The 18,732-nt window shown below is 42.8% G+C and overlaps 1 protein-coding gene across 1 annotated transcript in view; it reads right to left on the bottom strand.

Moving 5' to 3' along the window:
• The window catches only part of TTN (titin), a 291,856-nt gene that overhangs the window by 181,522 nt on the left and 91,602 nt on the right, over positions 1–18,732 (bottom strand). The window contains exons 65-91 of the mRNA XM_081202301.1: positions 17,050–17,328; positions 16,664–16,945; positions 15,940–16,218; positions 15,557–15,844; positions 15,112–15,390; positions 14,745–15,023; positions 14,356–14,634; positions 13,942–14,229; positions 13,518–13,805; positions 12,141–12,422; positions 10,026–10,304; positions 9,630–9,911; positions 9,224–9,502; positions 8,838–9,125; positions 8,419–8,697; positions 7,999–8,277; positions 7,615–7,893; positions 6,868–7,155; positions 6,417–6,704; positions 4,146–4,427; positions 3,606–3,884; positions 3,221–3,502; positions 2,831–3,109; positions 2,066–2,353; positions 1,622–1,900; positions 1,245–1,523; positions 854–1,132 (exon numbers count right to left, since the gene is read on the bottom strand). Coding sequence (XP_081058427.1) covers positions 854–1,132; positions 1,245–1,523; positions 1,622–1,900; positions 2,066–2,353; positions 2,831–3,109; positions 3,221–3,502; positions 3,606–3,884; positions 4,146–4,427; positions 6,417–6,704; positions 6,868–7,155; positions 7,615–7,893; positions 7,999–8,277; positions 8,419–8,697; positions 8,838–9,125; positions 9,224–9,502; positions 9,630–9,911; positions 10,026–10,304; positions 12,141–12,422; positions 13,518–13,805; positions 13,942–14,229; positions 14,356–14,634; positions 14,745–15,023; positions 15,112–15,390; positions 15,557–15,844; positions 15,940–16,218; positions 16,664–16,945; positions 17,050–17,328 — 7,611 coding nt within the window. The remainder of the gene's footprint in view (positions 1–853; positions 1,133–1,244; positions 1,524–1,621; positions 1,901–2,065; positions 2,354–2,830; positions 3,110–3,220; positions 3,503–3,605; positions 3,885–4,145; positions 4,428–6,416; positions 6,705–6,867; positions 7,156–7,614; positions 7,894–7,998; positions 8,278–8,418; positions 8,698–8,837; positions 9,126–9,223; positions 9,503–9,629; positions 9,912–10,025; positions 10,305–12,140; positions 12,423–13,517; positions 13,806–13,941; positions 14,230–14,355; positions 14,635–14,744; positions 15,024–15,111; positions 15,391–15,556; positions 15,845–15,939; positions 16,219–16,663; positions 16,946–17,049; positions 17,329–18,732) is intronic.

Raw genomic sequence — 18,732 nt, 5'->3', positions numbered from 1 at the left:
ATAGTATGCACATTTGTAGCAACATATGTCCCCAATCTAGCTAAAGGCAGTGATGACTAAATCCCATTGAAATAAGTGAGAATTAGCTTAATTGGCTGCTAAAGGTGAATGGGAGTCATTGTATTTTTTTCAAACATTACTGATAAATACTGAATGGCATAGAAGATGGAATTCATTTTTAAAGATTAGCCGATGTTTGATTATTCACTATTAGCAAGAACAGAAAGATTGAATCCTGTGGGTAGGAAGGAAGTTACGTCATAGAGAAGTTCTAGTCAGGTCCATGACACAGATGGTTCTATAGTGAAGCATCATAACTTGTTTATATTAAATCTATGGAAATTTGCTGTTAAGGAATAAAGAACAGGTAGAAACATGGGGATCTTTTGCATATATATTCTGCACCATGCCATCGAGGCAATAATAGTGTAATAGTGATGGATTTAAACTGTCCACACATTATTCCATATTATTACCTGCCATGCCATGCTTCTCCAGTGTGTTACCCCCCACTGATAACCCGGAGAGACACTCTTGCACCATAGCACTGCAAAAGTGGGACAAAACCCCCTACGCTACATGAAACGTGTGGCATGAAAAGTTACAAGATTTTAGCAGGACCCATGGGATGTGCATGGATTGGAAAGAAGCAGCATGTCCACTGTCAAAACTTTGTGGGCACAAGCAGTTTTGAAAGCCAGATCACTGCTGCAACACCACCATGAAGGCACAAGAATAAGGAAGTCCGGGGTCATGGCATAGAATGCATTTCCTGTTCTGACGCACGGGCACATTTTCAAAGAGCAATAAATCATTGTCTCCGGGGCTTTCAAAAGCATATTGCCATATTCACCTTGAACAGTCAGTAGTGCTGAACAGGAAGCTTCTCCAATACTATTTTCTGCTTTGCAAATATACTCTCCACCATCGTTGCTACCCAGCTGAGTGAACACCAGCGTGGCAACTTGGTTCTTAAAGTGCATTTTAGAGGTAGCGGTTGCTCTCAGTTTGGTGTCTCCTTTGTACCACGACACAGTGATTTCTGGTGTGCCCGCAATTTGGCACTGCAGTGATGCAGAATCCCCTACTGTCACCTGAGTCGGTTCCAGGCTTCTGACAAAATAAGGTGGTTCTAGAGAAGAAGCACACAGACTCAGTTACAAAACCAGCCAGATCCTTCCACGTGTCACAACAACCATAAAGTTAATGAAAAAGGGCGGTCACTTTTAAAACAATCTACAAACCTAGTATTGAGACCGTAGACTGTGAATTATCTTGTCCCGAGTCATTTTCTATATGGCAAGAATACAGCCCAGCATCGTCCAGTTTGCTACTAGAGATCTCAAGTATGGCAGATGTTTCAGTAGTGGTGATGCTGTATTTTTCTGACTGTGATATGTTTATAGCATTTTTCCTCCAGGACACTGCAATAGGAGGTGTCCCAGTGTATGTACATTCCAGGATTACCTGCTTTCCTTTCTCAACATTGAAGTCATTCAGTTTCTTCACAAATTTCGCTGGTTCTATCAGAAATAACACGAGAGCAAAAGTTTAAGATAATTGCCTGGGATTTTGGATTTTGTTCCAGTGTAAACAAAGGAAGCCGAAACAAAGAACAAACCTTTTACAAAGAGTTGGGTTGTGCAAGAGATTTTGCCAGCTTCGTTACTAACAATGCAAGTATAGTCTCCACTTTGGGCTGGGAGTACATCAAAAAGCTCCAGTTCAGCCACTGATTCTTCTAGAGAGATGTTACATCTATGTCCTGGGGATAGTTCAACGCTACCCCTAAACCATTTCACATCAAGGGGAAGGCTTCCTTTAATGATACTTGTGAAAGTTATATTTGCCCCAGATAAAACTTGCAGAGGTTCTGGTTTCTTCACAAAAGATGGAGGTTCTAGACATACGTAACAAGAGGTTAATGAAACATAGTTATGGTTGGAAGGCAAGCAGCTGCATTTACAAAAGATATAAAGAATATAAGGAACATGTGGGGTTTTTTTTAAAAAAACCCAACCCCTGATATCCTGTTCTTATTATCTACCTAAGTTTCAGTATTTACCTCTGACAATGAAATATGCATCACATTCATCAGATCCAGCTACATTAGTTGCCGTGCAAATGTAATTTCCGGCATCTGACTCTTGAACGGCATTCACTCTTAAAGAGCAAGTGTTATCTGTAAGAGTTGCTTGATACTTTTCTCCACTAGTGATCTCTTCTCCGTCATGGAACCAAAAAACAGAAATGGGAGGTGACCCAATTACTTTGCACTCAAGTACAGCAGATGAACCCAAGAGCCCATGTGTTTCCTTCAGCTTCTTTGTGAATGAAGGTGGTATAATGCGATCTGTGGAGCACAAAGCAAAGATAGAAACATTATGGCATGTTAAGTTTAGTTTAAAAAAGTAATAGATTCCCAAGGGCTTAACAATAATTAAACTATTTATTGGCATAAGAAGTTTGAGATGGATCTTGAAAGCAGGCATATGCACTCTCTTCATTTTAGAGGCATGTCCATGGCTTCTCCTTGTGTCTCCACATCCAGTATTGTGGGTCCAATTATGTGGAACTCTCTCGTAGCCAACATTAGAGCAGCCCGCTCTCTGTTCAACATCAGGCGCTTTTTGAAGACCTTCTTATTTCAGTAGGCATTTTAAGGAAGCTTTCCATCTTTAATCATTCACTTAAATTTATTTTATCCGCTGTCTAGTTTGATCGTACAGCACTTGGAAATTTCAGTGGTTAAGCAGTATAGGAAATCACTGAATTAGATAAGTCCATATATCAAGATGCAGATGGGATATTCCCAAGTCATTCAACTAACCTGAAACTTGGACTGATGCTTTGCAACTGCTTTGGCCTACATTGTTTTTCACCTCAAACGTATATTCTCCACTGTCCTCTACTCCTGTATTCAGAATCTTAAGCCCAGCTACTTTGTTGAAGAAAGTGATTTTGTATTTGTGGTCGGAAGAGAGCTCGTGTCCGTTCTTGAACCACCGAGCAGTCAGCTCTGGTGTCCCAGCTACCGTACACTCCAATGTACAAGAATCTCCAGTTGTGACTTTCATTGGTCCTGGTTTCTCCACTATAGATGCTGGCTCTGGAATAAGATGCAAAACGAGTCACATTTGTAAATAAGATGTTAATACGTTAAAATATTTATTCTTCAGTATGCTTTTGTGTTGTTGTTGTTTTTTTACTCTATACCAACCTAGAACTGATAAAGTAGCAAAACACTCCTGACTTCCGGCATCGTTTTTAATTTGGCAGGTATACTTCCCAGTGTTGCTTGGTTCTGCATTTACAACCTGAAGGATGGCAACTTTATCGGAATATGACATCCAGACATTTTCACTTTCCCTGATGATTTCACCTTTGTCTTTCATCCAAACAACAGAAATCGGCTCAGAACCTTCTACCGTAGCTTGCAGTTCTGCTGGATCCCCAACAACAGCGGTGGTATCATTAAGTTTCTTCACAAACCTTGGGGGTCCTGATCAAGAGGTGGAAAATATGTAAGTGATGGAAAAGAGAGTAAGATTTTAAAAACCTGGAGCGTCCGGGGAAAACATGGCAATGGAAAGTCTTTTACCAACCTTTCAGCATCACAGAGCAGATGCAAGTGTCACTTCCCACATCATTGACAGCTTTACAGTGATATTCACCAATGTCTGCTGCGTCAACGTTGAGAATGTGAATGCTAGCAAGGTAATTCTCAGACAAGATCTTGTACTTTTTGCTGCTTCTTATTTCTCTTTTCTCTTTGTACCATGAAACATGGAAGGGAGGAGTGCCCTGAAGCTCACATTCAAGGTGAACATCGAAACCTTTCAGAGCCTCTACTGGCCGCGGTTTCTTGCGGAAAACAGGAGGAGCTACAAAAGAGGAGGTTTGGATTTCTGTTAAATGCAAAGGAGCTATGTTTGAAAGAACAGAGAGCCCACCATGAAGAATGAAGGATTGCAATGAAATGGGAGAGAAGAGACATGCAAAGGAAATTTCCCATTCCAAATAAAGGGGCCTACTAGTGGCATTTAATGGAAACTGATATCGGCTTGCTTAGTAGAAGACGGCAAGCCCTTGCAACCTTCTACAACAGGAAGGGTAGAGAAAGCAAAGGAAGATCAGGTTCTGACCTTTCACTTTCAGTGAAGTACTGCTGTTTGCACTACCCGCTGCGTTTTGGGCTTCGCAAGTGTAGTCTCCACTGTCTTCAACACTCAGACTGTGCATTTCAATGACTGCCACAGAATCGATGAATGACATGCTGAATTTGTCACTGGGATGAATTTGAGTTTCACCCTTGTACCACACAATGTTAATTTCTGGAGAGCCACCTATTCTGCATTCAAATCTAGTCGAATCGTGCTCTTTCACAACCCTGGAGGAGTCTAACTTCTTAATAAACCTCGGTGGCTCTATTAAAAAACAACAACAAGGAAAGAAAATGAATACATAAAATTGCTTGTGTTAATTTTGCAAGATCTCAGGAATGTGTGTCATCTATATTAGCTATCAAAGTGTACTGGCAAAGAGTTTACGGTCAATCTACAGCAGCAAACTGATCCCTTACAAGTCAAGCCATAGAGCACTCAAGAACAGTTCAAACCACATCTGCCTCAGAAGTATATTTCATGGTGGTGGTATGATAAAAAGACTGGAGAAGCACACATGGAAGCACAGGGGATTCTATCAGCCCCTCCTTGTAAAATTTAAATTATCTCCATTACATGCAACACTACACTAAGACAAAAAAGGAGAAATACAACTGATAAATATAACCACAGAGGATTAGGCCCTCAATGGATGGAAGTCATGATGGCTGTAGGCTACCTCCAGGATCAGATCAGAGGCAGCAAGCCTCCAAATAGAAATGGCTGGAGGGAAACAGTGGGAGAGAGCTATTGCCCTCATCTCCTGTTTATGGAATTCCCAGAGACATCTGATTGGCCACTGTGGGAAAGACGATGCTGGACTAGAGAACCTTTTGATCTGATCCAGCGGAACTCTTGTGCACATACCATTGCAAATACTTTATCCAGAGTTAGTAACCCACACTGTGATCTATTTGCTTGAGCCTCCCTTCCAACTTTAAGAAGGAGGCTGTCAATATTGCTCACTACCCCAGCAACATTTTGCTCCTCTTCCATCCTTGCGTTCCTCCTAGAATGCATGGAGACAGCCAGGAATTGACATCTACCATCACTACTGCACTGTACCAGGCTAGGGAAATGCAGTGGACCTGGCTGAACGTGCCTTCCATATGCATTCTCTGTGGAATGGGGCTTGGCTTGCTTCTAAATCTAGCCTAGTATTCTGAGATTAGGCAGGGGAGCAGTGATTTTGTGCCTTTGACAACTGTGCATTAGAAGGATATTCAGCAGGTAAAGCTTCCCCTATTGTTGCATTATCATGCTGGGGAAAGCTCCATGTATTGAATCTCTGCTATTCATAAAATGCCAAGGGCCTTGATAGAAACAACTCAGCAGGCCTGTTTACATCAATAGCCACTCAGATTCCTTCTAAACGTGCAATATCTGAAGGCTGATTTCTCTATGTAATATGATTTCAGATCTGGCCTGAAGTTTTCCCTAAAGCTTGTCTATGTCCAGTTAAAGTTATGGAAGCTCATAACACTCTTGCCCATTTAAATAATGGCTGCATGCGTTGCAGTCCAGTGGTGTCCCTCCACTGGACTGATTGAGTGGAAGATTCCATTGGAAGAATGAGAAGGAAATGTTTTCAATTTCCCCTCCCATCAGCAGCCCCAGGCACCCATCAAAAGTGTTCCAGAGGGTTGGGGGATCCTTTGAAACATAGTGAAAGGTGGTATGAGAGGTTGTGGACTGCGGGGAGGGAGAATTGCTTGATGTCACCTCCCTCCCTGTTCCACTGATGGAAGCCTCCAGTGGATCCAAGAGCCTTCTATCAATGGAGAGAGAAGACTGGATACAACACTGTATTTTCTTATCGCACAAATAAACACCAAGTCTTTTTTCTTATTCTGGTCCACAGATTTCCCAGCTTAATCGCACTTCAGTGGAAAACATGATACCACAACTCAAGTGTCACATATTAAAAGGAGAGTCTATGTTCAGCCTGTTAACGGCCTAATAAATTTCCACAGGCTGCTAATTTTAAACAGGCCTGTAAGCAATAAACGAAAACCCCGGTGTGGTATTAATATGCTCAAGAAAATAACTTCAAGAAGATTTTTATCAGCTGCTACTCTAGATACAGAATGCCACCCACTTGTGCCCATTTTAGCTGGAAGATTCAAACATGTCTTTATTTTTACAAAATGGGGGGGGGGGGAGAAGAAGAAGGAGAAGAAGAAGAAGAAGAAGAAGAAGAAGAAGAAGAAGAAGAAGAAGAAGAAGAACTGACAGCACTTTCCATCAAATTACCTTTGAAACTCAGCTGAGCGCCACAAGAATCCTTCCCAGCACTGTTGCTTGCATAACAAGTATACAGTCCACCATCACCTTTGCCTACTTTAAGAATGGTCAGTGTGGCAGTGTTTTCTACCAGTGTAATCTTGTAATTGCCACCAGGGCGGATCTCACGGTTATCTTTCGCCCAGCTGACTTTCATTGGCACTGAACCTGTGACATGACACTTGAAAGAACCGCTTTCCCCAAGAGCAACGTCAAGGGGCAAAGGCTTCACATCAAAGAATGGTGGTTTCAGGTGTTCTAAGGAAAAGAAAGAAAATCAAAAAGTGAAAAGGCATGGCAGGACGTATTGCCTTCCCTTCAAACAGCAAACTCTTAGTCTGTTGTTACGGCTCTGTGACTTGTTCACGTTCTTTAAAACTGAACCAGCATGCTACAACTTCGGACTTAGTTGTTTACAAACCTGTGAGTAGGAGCTTGGCACTGGAAGAAGCAGTCCCAAGAGCATTGTGAGCTGTGCAAGTGTACTGGCCAGCGTGAGCCATGGAGGTTTGCAAGATCTGAAGCGTCGCTATATTGCTTAAGAAGGTGGTTTGAATGTTGTCGTCATCTCTCAGCTGCACCCCATCCTTCGACCAAGACACTTCAAGCGGCTCAGAGCCAACAATGCGGCAGTCAAAGGCTATGGGAGAACCAAGAGTCTCCTGCACGTCTTTCAGTTTTCTCGTGAATGAAGGAGGAAGTTTAACATCTGCAAAAAAATAAATTGCAGGGTATGATAACTGGCCATGCAAGAAAACTAAAAAGAATACCTGGGCCAGTATGCCCTGCACATGTGGAGAATTCCAATAAAAATAAACAGAGCCATGTTCTCTGTTCCTAACCCCTCATGCCCCCCCCACCTATATGGACACACACAGGGAGTAGGAGGTCTGTGTGTGCCTCCCATACCCTTATCCAGTCATCCCTTTCAAACTCATGCAAGTTCAGTAATTTGCAGGGTTTGGGGAAAGGAAGGAAGGCTGCACGGAGACACAGGAAGAACTCAGAGCTATCTCAGTCTCCTTACAGCTCAGCCAAGCAGCTTGTAGACATGCTGAGAGCCCCGTCCCCATGCCTGTGATTCAAGTGGGTCACACACTTCAGCATATTACACACAAACATTGTGTGTAATATGACAAGGGTCAATTATTTTAAAAAGAGCCATCACCTTTGATGGTGATTGTTGTCATTGAAGTAGCAAACCCAGCGCTGTTTTCTGCTTTGCAGGTGTATTCGCCAATGTCAGCGTTCTCTACCCGGCTGAAAGCGAGTGAAGCCACATTGTTCTTGAAGTGCATTTTATAAGCCTGTGTAGATCTTAGTTTGGTATCTCCTTTGTACCATGACACTTTAATTTCTGGTGTTCCAGCCACTTGGCACTGTAAAGTTGCAGGCTCTCCGATGGTCACCTCCAAGTGATCCAAGTGCTTAACAAAATGAGGTGGTTCTGCAGCAGAAATAATCATAGTCAATACCCACAGTCAATCTAAGCACATCAGAAGATGGCAATTAGTACAAGAATAGTTAACCAACTATTAAGACAGCAACACACCTATGATTGATACCAGGGCGTGACATACATCCTCCCCAGCGTCATTTGCAACTTCACAGATATATTCTCCTTCATCTTCTGTAGAACTATTAAGAATTTCCAGAATGCCTGATTTTTCCGTGGTGGTTATATTGCATTTTGGAGACTGTGTGATGTTTAAGCCGTTCTTCTTCCACGTTACTGCGAGTGGAGGAGTTCCGCTGAATGTGCTTTCTAGAATTATGGATTTCCCATGTTCTACACTGAAATCGCTCAGCTTCTTCACAAACACAGCAGGCTCTAAGATAAAGTCATATGAAAGAAGTGGTTAAACCAAGAACTGCAATATGGGTGTCTCTCTACGTGTGTGTGTGTGTATCACATAGACATGCACACACACTTAACACGTGTACATGCCATAATAATAGCATTTGGACAAACCTTTTACAAAAAGATGTGTGGTGCAAGAAGCACTGCCAGCATCGTTCGTGGCAAGGCAGGTGTAATCTCCAGTCTGGAGTGGTCCCACTTCGAACAATTCCAGCTCCGCAGATGAATCTGCCAAGGTGATGTTGCACGTTTTCCCTGGCACCAGTTCTCTACTCCCCTTAAACCAGCTCACTTTGAATGGAGGAGTTCCCCTAATCAGACTTCTGAAGGTTACACTCATTCCAGGTAAAACCTCCAGCGGGTCTGGCGTCTTTGCAAAAGAGGGTGGTTCTAGAATTACACACAACATTTAAAAAGTTAACGCAAATGTGCCAGGTAGCGAACATCTGTATAAAACAGGTTGTCAAGAAAGCAAGATAAACGCGCACAGGAAAGATTTGCAACGGATGCCTTGTCTATCCTTTACTGACCTTGCACTGTCAAAAAGGCACTGCATTCGTCAGAACCAGCTACATTCTGGGCAGCACAGGTGTAGGGACCTGTATCAGACGAGTCCAGAGCATTCACCTTCAAAGCACAGACATTATCTGAAAAGCCGGTTTCATATTTGTCCCCTGGGAAAATTTCATTTCCTCCATAAAACCAAGTGACTGAAATAGGAAGGGAGCCGGCAACTTTGCACTCCAAAACAACCGAGGAGCCCTGCACGCCAAAGGTTTCTTTCAATCTTCTTATAAAAGAAGGAGGGACGACGTGGTCTGGGTAGGAAAAGGCAACAAAGAGCCAACTTTTAAGAGGAGAAACGACAGAAGAGAAGAGAAGGGCAAATGAGAAACAAAAAAGATCCCAAGCTAACCTGAAATGTCGACGGAGGAAGAGCAGCTGCTTTTCCCCACTTCGTTGTGCACTTCAAAAGTGTACAATCCCCTGTCGTTCATGTCTGCAGAGAGAACTTTAAGTGTCGCCACCTTGTTGGAAAAGCTGATTTGGTGCTTGCGGCTGTTGGTGAGCTCTCTTCCGTCCTTAAACCACTTGGCAATTAGCTCTGGAGTGCCACCCACCGTGCACTCCAGAGTAAAAGCATTGCCAGAGGTCACCGTCATGGGCTCGGGCTTCTCTAAAATCACAGCCGGCTCTGGAATGAGGGAGACAATCCAGAAACTTGAGTTTCGAGAAAACCAAGACTTAAGAAGCAAATTAGCTGCAATGCCAAAGGCAGCCAAGATTCAATTCTTTAGAAGGGGATGGGTGCCTGTACCAACCTAGAACTTGTAAATGCCCTGCGCATTCTCTCATTCCAGCATCATTTTTAATCTGGCAGATGTACTTCCCGCTGTTGGTGGCTTCAGCACTTGCAATCTGAAGAGTTGCGATGTTATCCGAAAAGGAAATCTTGAGGTTTTCGCTTTCCCGTATTATTTCGCCTTTGTCCTTAAGCCAAACGACGGAAATGGGTTGGGAGCCTTCTACTACGGCCCGCAGTGCTGTGGGTTCCCCGGCATAGGTGGAGGTTTCGCTCAGCTTCTTAACAAACCGAGGAGGTTCTGGCAGGGAAGAGAATTCCTTACGGTAAGAGGAAGGTGGCAAGGAAGCCGCAAAAGAAAGGCAAAGGAAAGCGTGCCCGCAGACTTTGCACTGAAGTCGCACTCATTACTAACCTTTGAACTTCACAGCACAAGAGCAAGTGTCGCTTCCGACCTCATTTGTGGCTTTGCACTGATATTCCCCAAGGTCTGCCGCTTCGAGGTTGAGAATGTGGACGCTGGCACTGAAGTTCTTGGTTGTCACTTTGAACTTCTTGCTGCTCCTGACTTGCTTTCTGTCCTTGAACCAGACGACTTCGAATGGCGGTGTGCCTGCTATTTCACACTGAAGGGTGACATCGGAGCCCTTGAGTGTGTCTATGGGGCTGGGTTTCTTGCTAAAAACGGGAGGTTCTATAAAAGAAAGGAGACGAGGACATGTAACGGGACTCCTGGGAGGGGTTTCTTGCTAACAGGGGCAAGATATCCAGAAACAGAAGGCAGAAGGTATGCTTGTAAATCCCCATTTAGGTGCCTAAGAAGATTCTTTCTCTAGTTCTCCCAAGTGCATAGCAGGTCAATTTTAGGTCATTTCTATTTCTAAAGCTGCAAAGTCTTGCTTGGAAACTTTGTCATCCCCCCCACAAATTCCTGTTGCATGTGGCACTGAGTTTTCCAAATAAATGCAGTTAATAAGCATGGGTGTGTACCTCCGCATAACGTTTTCCACTCCCACATCTGCTATTCTCAAACTGACACCCTCAAACACATGCTCTAAACCTTCCATGGCCAAAGGTTTATTTTCTTACAGTCCTCCTCCTTATCCCTATAAGTACTGTATTTTATTTTATTTTTAAATAGAAGAAATCCTCTAACTCTTTCCCCACTGTCCCCTACAACTGCAATTCACATCTTATGTCTTATCTAACTATAGAGTATTGCTAGGAAGTAACAGACGATCACCTGGCAGATTGTGTAGCTGGCACACACAAGAGAAAACTGGTCCTCCTACTCCTGTAACCTTATATCTTGCATTATCACCCACTTCTTTGATCCGTTCACCTGTTGCCTCTTCTTGTCAACTTCCTAGCTATTTATCAGATGCTCAAGGAGAATATCCTAACTGAGGCATAGGTTATCTTTAAACCTTTCACTGCCTGTAAACTGAATTTTCAGGGAATAGAGGGCCTTCTCGGTGGCTGCTCCCAGACTTTTTTGGGAACTCCCTCCCTAGAGAAGCTAGGCTGGCTTCCTGCTTCTTGTCTTTCAGCCAGCAGGTGAAGACTTTCTTGTTCCAACAGGATTTTGGGAACTGACTGCTTTTAGCGAAAGGGCTGGTGCTGTGTTGTTTTTATGGTAATTATTGGTATGGGTTTAACAGATGTTTAGATATGTCAATGTTTAATTGTTTTTTAATGATTGTTTTTCTGTGTTGGTAGTGGTTCTTATTTTTATCTGTAAGCCACCTTAAGTCCAGTCAAGGAAAGAGGCAGGGAATATTGATAATAACAAGTGCCTTTTTTCCTAAAAAAAAGCTCTCATTTTCCTACTCATATTGAAATACTGCCCCTCAATGAGGCCAAACTTAGATTTACAAAATGTTTATGGGTATGTGTACCCCTGCATCTCCCCAGAAAAAAGCACTGATAATAATAATAATAATAATAATAATAATAATAATAATAATAATAATAATAATAGATTTTACTCTTTTCTGTCCTGTGCTACTTCACAGTTCTGTAATTTCTGACACAGGCCAGTGATAGGTAAAGGCTGGAGGGGCCAATGATCCTCTAAGACTGCTTCTCCCACTTTTAAAATTTTCAAGACTGCTTTACTATATCTATTTGCATAGTGTGCCTGACCTCCTCATCAGCCCTGCCACCATTTTCACTACAGTCGAGGAGTCAAACATCTCAGTCCTTTGTCAGTACTTTTGACTACGCGTCCCCAGCATTATAGCATTATCATCCAACCATTTAAGGGTAAAGTAGGGGAATGCCTGCAGCTCACTGGTAGAGCATCTGCTCTGAATGAAGAGGACCTCAGGTCCAACTCCCCAGCATCTGCAGGTAGGGCTGGGAGAGAGTCCTGACCGAAATCCTGGAGAGCCACTGTCAGTCAGTGAAGATAACACTGAGGTAGATGGGCCAATGGTCTGACTCCGTATGGGGGGAAAACAAAACACCTTCCAGTGCTCCTAAGGGTTGGGTAGAGTGGAGGAAGTCAGAGTAGACATTGGCTTCTAACCTTTCACTGTGACCGTTGTACTGCAGCTTGCGGTGCCAGCAGAATTAAGAGCTTCACAAATGTAATCTCCACTGTCCTCATGGGTAGCATCAACAATGATCAGCACTGCTGTGCCGTCACTGAATGCCATACGGTGCTTGTCGCTAGCATGGATTTCGTGGTCATTCTTGTACCACACAACTCTGATTTCTGGGGAACCACTGATCTTGCATTCAAGTTGACATGAATCGCCCTGTTTCAGCATTCTTGATGGTTCCAGTTTCTTCACAAATTTAGGAGGTTCTGAGAAGCCGGAAGGAAAGTAGCATTCAATATGGAGAGGAATAAGAACAATTAAGAACACGCCAAAAAATAATAATAATTGTGGTGGAAATCATAATATGGTATTATTAATGAGGATAACAACAAAAATTAGTAAGTGTATGAGAAACCTCCATAAAAAAGTAACAACTGCAAAAATTCTGACATTTCTGCTGAAATAAGCCATGGCACTGATTCACTGAACAGCAAACACAGCAAAATACAGCCTTTGTTTCCTCATGCCTCCCTTAATGCCAGTCCACTACAAAGAAGGGAGATTGGCGGGAAATTAGCACCCAGACTCAACATAGGATAACTCTTCTCCTGCACCTGTGCTCCCCAAAACAGATGGATATTTTGAGAAGCAATACTTATGAGATAAGCCTCTCCCAGGCACAATAATCTGGAGGAGGGGAGGAAGGAGCCTATCTGTGCCCAAGCGTTCCATCTGCTTCCATCTCATCTGTTTGTTGACTGGCACTCAAAGCCCTCTCAAAATTTCAGCCTGTGGGTGGGATGCTAAGATGACATCCCTGACAGGTGCACGAGTGCAGAGGCCAATTGCTATTTCCCCACTCCCCTTTCAACTTGTCGACATCTACTGGAGAGGTGTGCAAAACTCTTGGTAAATCCCTGCTAATGGATCAAGCTATCTATGTATATTTTCCCATGCAACTATTTTTTAGAATGTAAATTATACATAAACTGTAAATGAATCAAATCCACCTCGACTTTTACAACAGCAAAAACCAAAGAATGCTATAAAAGCTACATTTAATGTGGGTATCTGTAAATCACAACCGGCACGTGTAATTTGTCATAAGAATCCATCACATTTCTATGAGCACAAAACATTATTCTTTTGCTCTACTGGGGTTTCAAGACACAGCAAGGAGAAGAAAATAGTTCAGAACTTAAATACTCACGGATAGCTTCCTAAGAATTTTTGTTAATTTGAAAGAGGTCTGCCTTTTTCTTTTTAACTTCTAACAGTTAGAAACAAAGAATTCTGTGGAAAAGAAATCCCAAGAAAATCCCCTTTCTGCATAAAAGATCAGCCAACTTAAATTCAAATACCTTTCACATTAAGCTGAGCCGAGCAAAAGTCTTTCCCAACATCATTGCTAGCTTGGCAAGTATACTGTCCGCTGTCTCCTTTGCCTACTCTCAGAATTCTCAAATGGGCTGTATTTGCTACAAAGGTAATGGCATAGTTTCCTCCTGTACGGATCTCGCGGCCATCTTTAGCCCACGTTACATGTATAGGTTGGGCTCCAGTAACATGACACTCAAAGTCAGCACTTTCTCCAACAGGAAGATCTTTGGACTCGGGTGTGATATCAAAGGAGGGAGCTTGTTTGCGTTCTGGGGAATAAAATGAAGAGGAACGATTGGATTTCTTTTGGACGCAGCAAAGCTAAATACTGTAAAATCTTTTTAGAGGTTAGGAAGAGTGGTTGAACGTAACAGATGGAAACAAGAGAGCCGGTATGAAACTAACCTGAGACTGTGAGCCTAGCGCTAGAAGTAGCAGTTCCTACAGGATTGGTCGCTGTGCAAGAATATTGCCCAGTGTGACTCATCTCAGTTTGCAACAGCTGAAGAGTTGCCACGTTATCTATGTAAGAGGCCTGCACATTAAAGTCATCTCTTAAAGGCACACCATCCTTATACCATGTAACACTAATAGGCTCTGACCCATTTAGACGGCAAACTAATTTGATGGGGAAGCCAACGGTTTGCTCTGTATCCTTTAATTTCCTTGCAAAAGAAGGTGGGCGTTTTCGCTCTGCAAGAAAAGAAGCATGCAATAAACATACGGCTTATGCAGGCATCTGGACAGGTGAAAATGTTTTTTAAAGAGTGAAAGATCTGTAAGTATGAGTTTTTAACCAATCCCAGATAAAATAATCACCTTGAACTGCTAAGACAGCCTTTGAAGAGGCTGTTCCGACACTGTTTTCTGCTTTGCAAATATATTCCCCACTGTCACTGGCATCCACTTTGTTAAAAATAAGTGTAGCAACATTATCTTTGAAGTACATCTTATACTCAGGAGTAGATCTTAATTTTGTATCTCCTTTGAACCAAGATATTGTAATTTCTGGGGTCCCAGTAACTTGGCATTGCAAAGTGGTATAGTCTCCAACTGACACCTCAAGAGGTCCCAAGTGAGTGACGAAAGAGGGAGGTTCTGAGGACACAAAGAGTCAGCATTAGGATAATGGCACCTGAAAGCTACAATGAAGAAACAATGAGGTTTTTAAATAAAAAAATATTATTAAGAAGGCGCTAAAGACAGACCTAAAGTGGATACCAGTGCTTCACAGATATCTTCTCCAGCCTCATTCTCAACCATACATGTGTATTCTCCTTGATCATCCTTTGTACTGTTAAGAATTTCCAGAATGCATGACTTCTCTGTTGTGGTGATGCTGCACTTTTCGGACTGGCCTAAAGTTACGCCGTTCTTCTTCCATGTCACTGAAATCGGAAGGCTACCAGTGTACCTGCTCTCTAGAATTATGGATTTGCCTGGCTCCACACAATGGTCGCTGAGCTTCTTCACAAAAACGGCTGGTTCTAGTGAGCAATAAGAAGTCAAGTATTGGCATCAACGCTGCACAAACACCTAAACATTCCAAAGCGAAAAAGTGCAACCTGTACCAACCTTTTACAGAAAGATGTGCCGTACAAGACACTTTGCCAGCCTCATTAGTCACAACACAAGTATACTCTCCGCTCTGTTGTGGCTCTACATCAAACAGCTCCAGGTCTGTGACCGAATCTTCCAAGTAGATGTTACATTTATCACTTGGTACGAGTTCATTGACGCCTCTAAACCACCTCACCTTAAATGGTGGTGTTCCTCTAATAACAGCAGAAAATGTAACACTTTTGCCTGGTAAAATATCCACAGATTCAGGTACCTTCTCAAAAGAGGGTGGTTCTAAAGAAGCATCGAAAGTGACAACAGATCAGTCGATAATGAAGGAATCAAAGTTAAAATAAAACTTTCCTCAAATCACAGCACCAAGAGAATGCAATTTTGCAAGAATAAAGATTATGGAAGATTTCTGCAAAGTGTTAGCCACTTTGCAGAACCTTGTACTGACCTTGTACAATCAAAGCAGCCTTGGTTTCATCAGAGCCTGCCACATTAGCAGCTTTACATGCATAAGTTCCTGTATCAGATGAGTTCAGTGAACCAATCTGCAAACTGCAAACATTGTCTGAAAATGAGATTTGATGTTTTTCCCCACTAGTGATTTTATGTCCATTATGGAACCAAGCAACTGTAATGGGAAGGGATCCAGCCACTTTGCACTCAAGAATCACTGAAGAAGCCAGTACACCATGAGTTTCTTTAAGTTTTCTTGTGAAAGAAGGTGGAATAATTCGATCTGTGTAAGAGGAGGTAAACAAAAGAAAATTAGGACCTCACAAAGGAGAACCATTTCCTGGTGGGAATACAATGAAGAGAAGCAACAGAACTGACCCAGAACATCAACGGAAGCTGTGCAGCTGCTTTTGCCAACATTGTTCTGCACCTCAAAAGTGTATAAGCCACTGTCTTCCATTTCTGAATCAATAATTTTAAGTGTGGACACTTTGTTGTAGAAGGTAATTTTGTATTTGTTGCTAGTTGTTAATTCTTTTCCATCCTTAAACCAGCCTACTGAAAGTTCTGGTGTTCCACCCACTTTGCACTCTAGGGTACAAATGTCTCCGACGGTGACTTTCATTGGTTCTGCCTTCTCAGTGATGACAGCTGGCTCTGGAAAAAGATTCAAGCAATATCTGCCTGTGAATATCATTGTCTCCTTAGCCACATGGCTTAATACTGCAATTATAGAAATCACTTCTCTAAAGCCACAGTTTTCTGCTTTGGAAAGGAGCCACTACAAAGCTATTAATGGCTCTTCTTTTCTAGAATTGAGAAACACAGTAAACACCACCGTGCCACTTATCTGTCTCCCAGAGAAGAGGAGCTGACTGCCCAACTAATAGGAGCAGACCAGTATGAAACCCCCAAATAGTTACCTGAACTATTTGCTTCAGAACCCGTTCTCCAATACTCTGTAATGCACCATGTACACTGATGGAATTCCCCTCCCTCTCTCATCCTCAAGGCTCTGAATGTTATTTAGCCTTCCCAACTTTTAAAAGTAACTCTCTCTTTTTAAAAGAAAATAAAAAGCCAAGTTTGTGTCATTACCAACCTAGAACGGTTAAAGTAGCTATGCACTCTCGGGTTCCAGCATCATTACTGATTTGACAGATATACTTCCCAGCGCTTGCTGGTTCTGCTTTGGCAAGCTGCAAAGTGGCAACATTTTCCACGTATGTTATTGTCCTGTTAGCACTTTCTCTGATGACCTCTTCTTTGTCCTTGAGCCACGTCACCGAAATCGGCTGAGAGCCTTCCAAGGTGGCCTGCAACTCTACTGGTTCACCCACCACAACAGTGAGGTTGTTAATTTTGGTCACGAATTTTGGTGGTTCTGAAGAGGAAAGAGCCAATGGGCATCAAGAGTTCCAACAAGAATTGTGCATTTCTATAAAGACAATGATGATTGCACACCGTATTTCCTCAAATAATACCTACCTTTAAGTTTTACCATACAAACGCAAGTGTCGCTTCCGACATCGTTCTGAGCTTTGCACTGGTATTCACCAATGTCAGATACTTCGATATTCAGAATGTGAACACTTGCATGGTAGTTTTTGGATGCGACTTTGTACTTTTTACTGCTACGGATTTGCCTCTTATCCTTATACCACGTAATATCAAAAGGTGGCGTCCCAGAAATCTCACATTCAAGGCTAACCTCAGTACCCTTGAGTGTATCTACTGGAGACGGCTTCCTGCTAAAGATGGGTGGTTCTAGGATGAGAGAAAGAATCAGGCATCATTTAAAGAAAGTTACCTCAATATATATGTTGCTAGTTTAATATGAATATAATGTGAGAATTGCCATATATGTATCTGTTCCAGTGCCAAGGCATGCATGCAGCAGAAAAAGCACCTTTTCTTTTCACAGCTGGTTTTTAAGGGTAGCCAACTGCCTGGAATGGAAGCATGCATGTCCCAGTCCTCCAGCAAAGCTCCACCCACTAAGATGCCCATGATTGGGCAGTTTAGTGTATTTGGCGGGCAATCCCACCCTGCAATGCGGTGGGCCGGATGATCTTCAATGTGCACGCGAGTCCCAGCACTTGGGAATGGCTAGCAGCCAGCCCACAAGAGGCCACAACTGTTGCCCACCCAGAATAGGGTAATTGGCCATTTCAGTAATAAAAGCAATGACCATCCTAGAATGCTGAGCCAAAAGGGTGAGTGCAGGAATGCATTTAACACCCATTTTCTCCTCCTTTCACATGGAATGTAGTCCTACTGACTAATTACTTATCCTTTCTGTAACAGGCAGAGAGGGGTGATGGTCACTGCCGCCTCTTGCAGATTCAGTGGACGCCAACCCTGACATCTACTCAAGCAGTTGATTAGTTGACTGGAGGGGATGTTTTGTCACCCTCTCAGTGTTGTGGTGCAAATTTGAATGACTTATGGTTGCAGCCTTGATTTAAGTACCCCACTCATTGACGTTAATGAAGAGTGGGTTATAATTGCCACCAAGTTTATGCAGGTAATTAAGAAAACATCTTTCTGTAATAGCTAATTGATGATCTCTGGGTTGTTGTTGTTTTTTTAAAAAATGTAGTTTTTACTATGTGGTTGTTGTAGACCACTTTGGTTTTTTGGTTTAATAGTGGCATACAAATATTGCAATAATTAAATAACCTAAATAAATAATAGTAAATACACCACATCCCTTTGAACATTCTTGAGGGAAAGAGTGAAAGCCACAGGTTAGAGAATACTTGTTTAAAATTAGGTAAAGGTACCCCTGCCCGTACGGGCCAGTCTTGCCAGACTCTAGGGTTGTGCGCTCATCTCACTCTAGAGGCCAGGGGCAGCGCTATCCACAGACACTTCCGGGTCACATGGCCAGCGTGACAAGCTGCATCTGGCGAGCCAAAGCCGCACACAGAAACGCCGTTTACCTTTCCGCTAGTAAGCGGTCCCTATTTATCTACTTGCACCCGGGGGTGCTTTCGAACTGCTAGGTTGGCAAGCGCTGGGACCGAGCAGTGGGAGTGCACCCCGCCGCGGGGATTCGAACTGCCGACCATGCGATTGGCAAGTCCTAGGCTCTGTGGTTTTACCCACAACGCCACCCGCGTCCCTTGTTTAAAATTAACCTGGAGGTTAATTAGATGAGAAATAGGA

This window comes from Podarcis bocagei, assembly GCF_964188305.1.
Source record: "Podarcis bocagei genome assembly, chromosome: 1".
Classification (NCBI taxonomy): domain Eukaryota; kingdom Metazoa; phylum Chordata; class Lepidosauria; order Squamata; family Lacertidae; genus Podarcis; species Podarcis bocagei.
The sequence above is the reverse complement of the archived record's forward strand: the minus strand, read 5'-3'. Positions and strand labels throughout refer to the sequence as shown.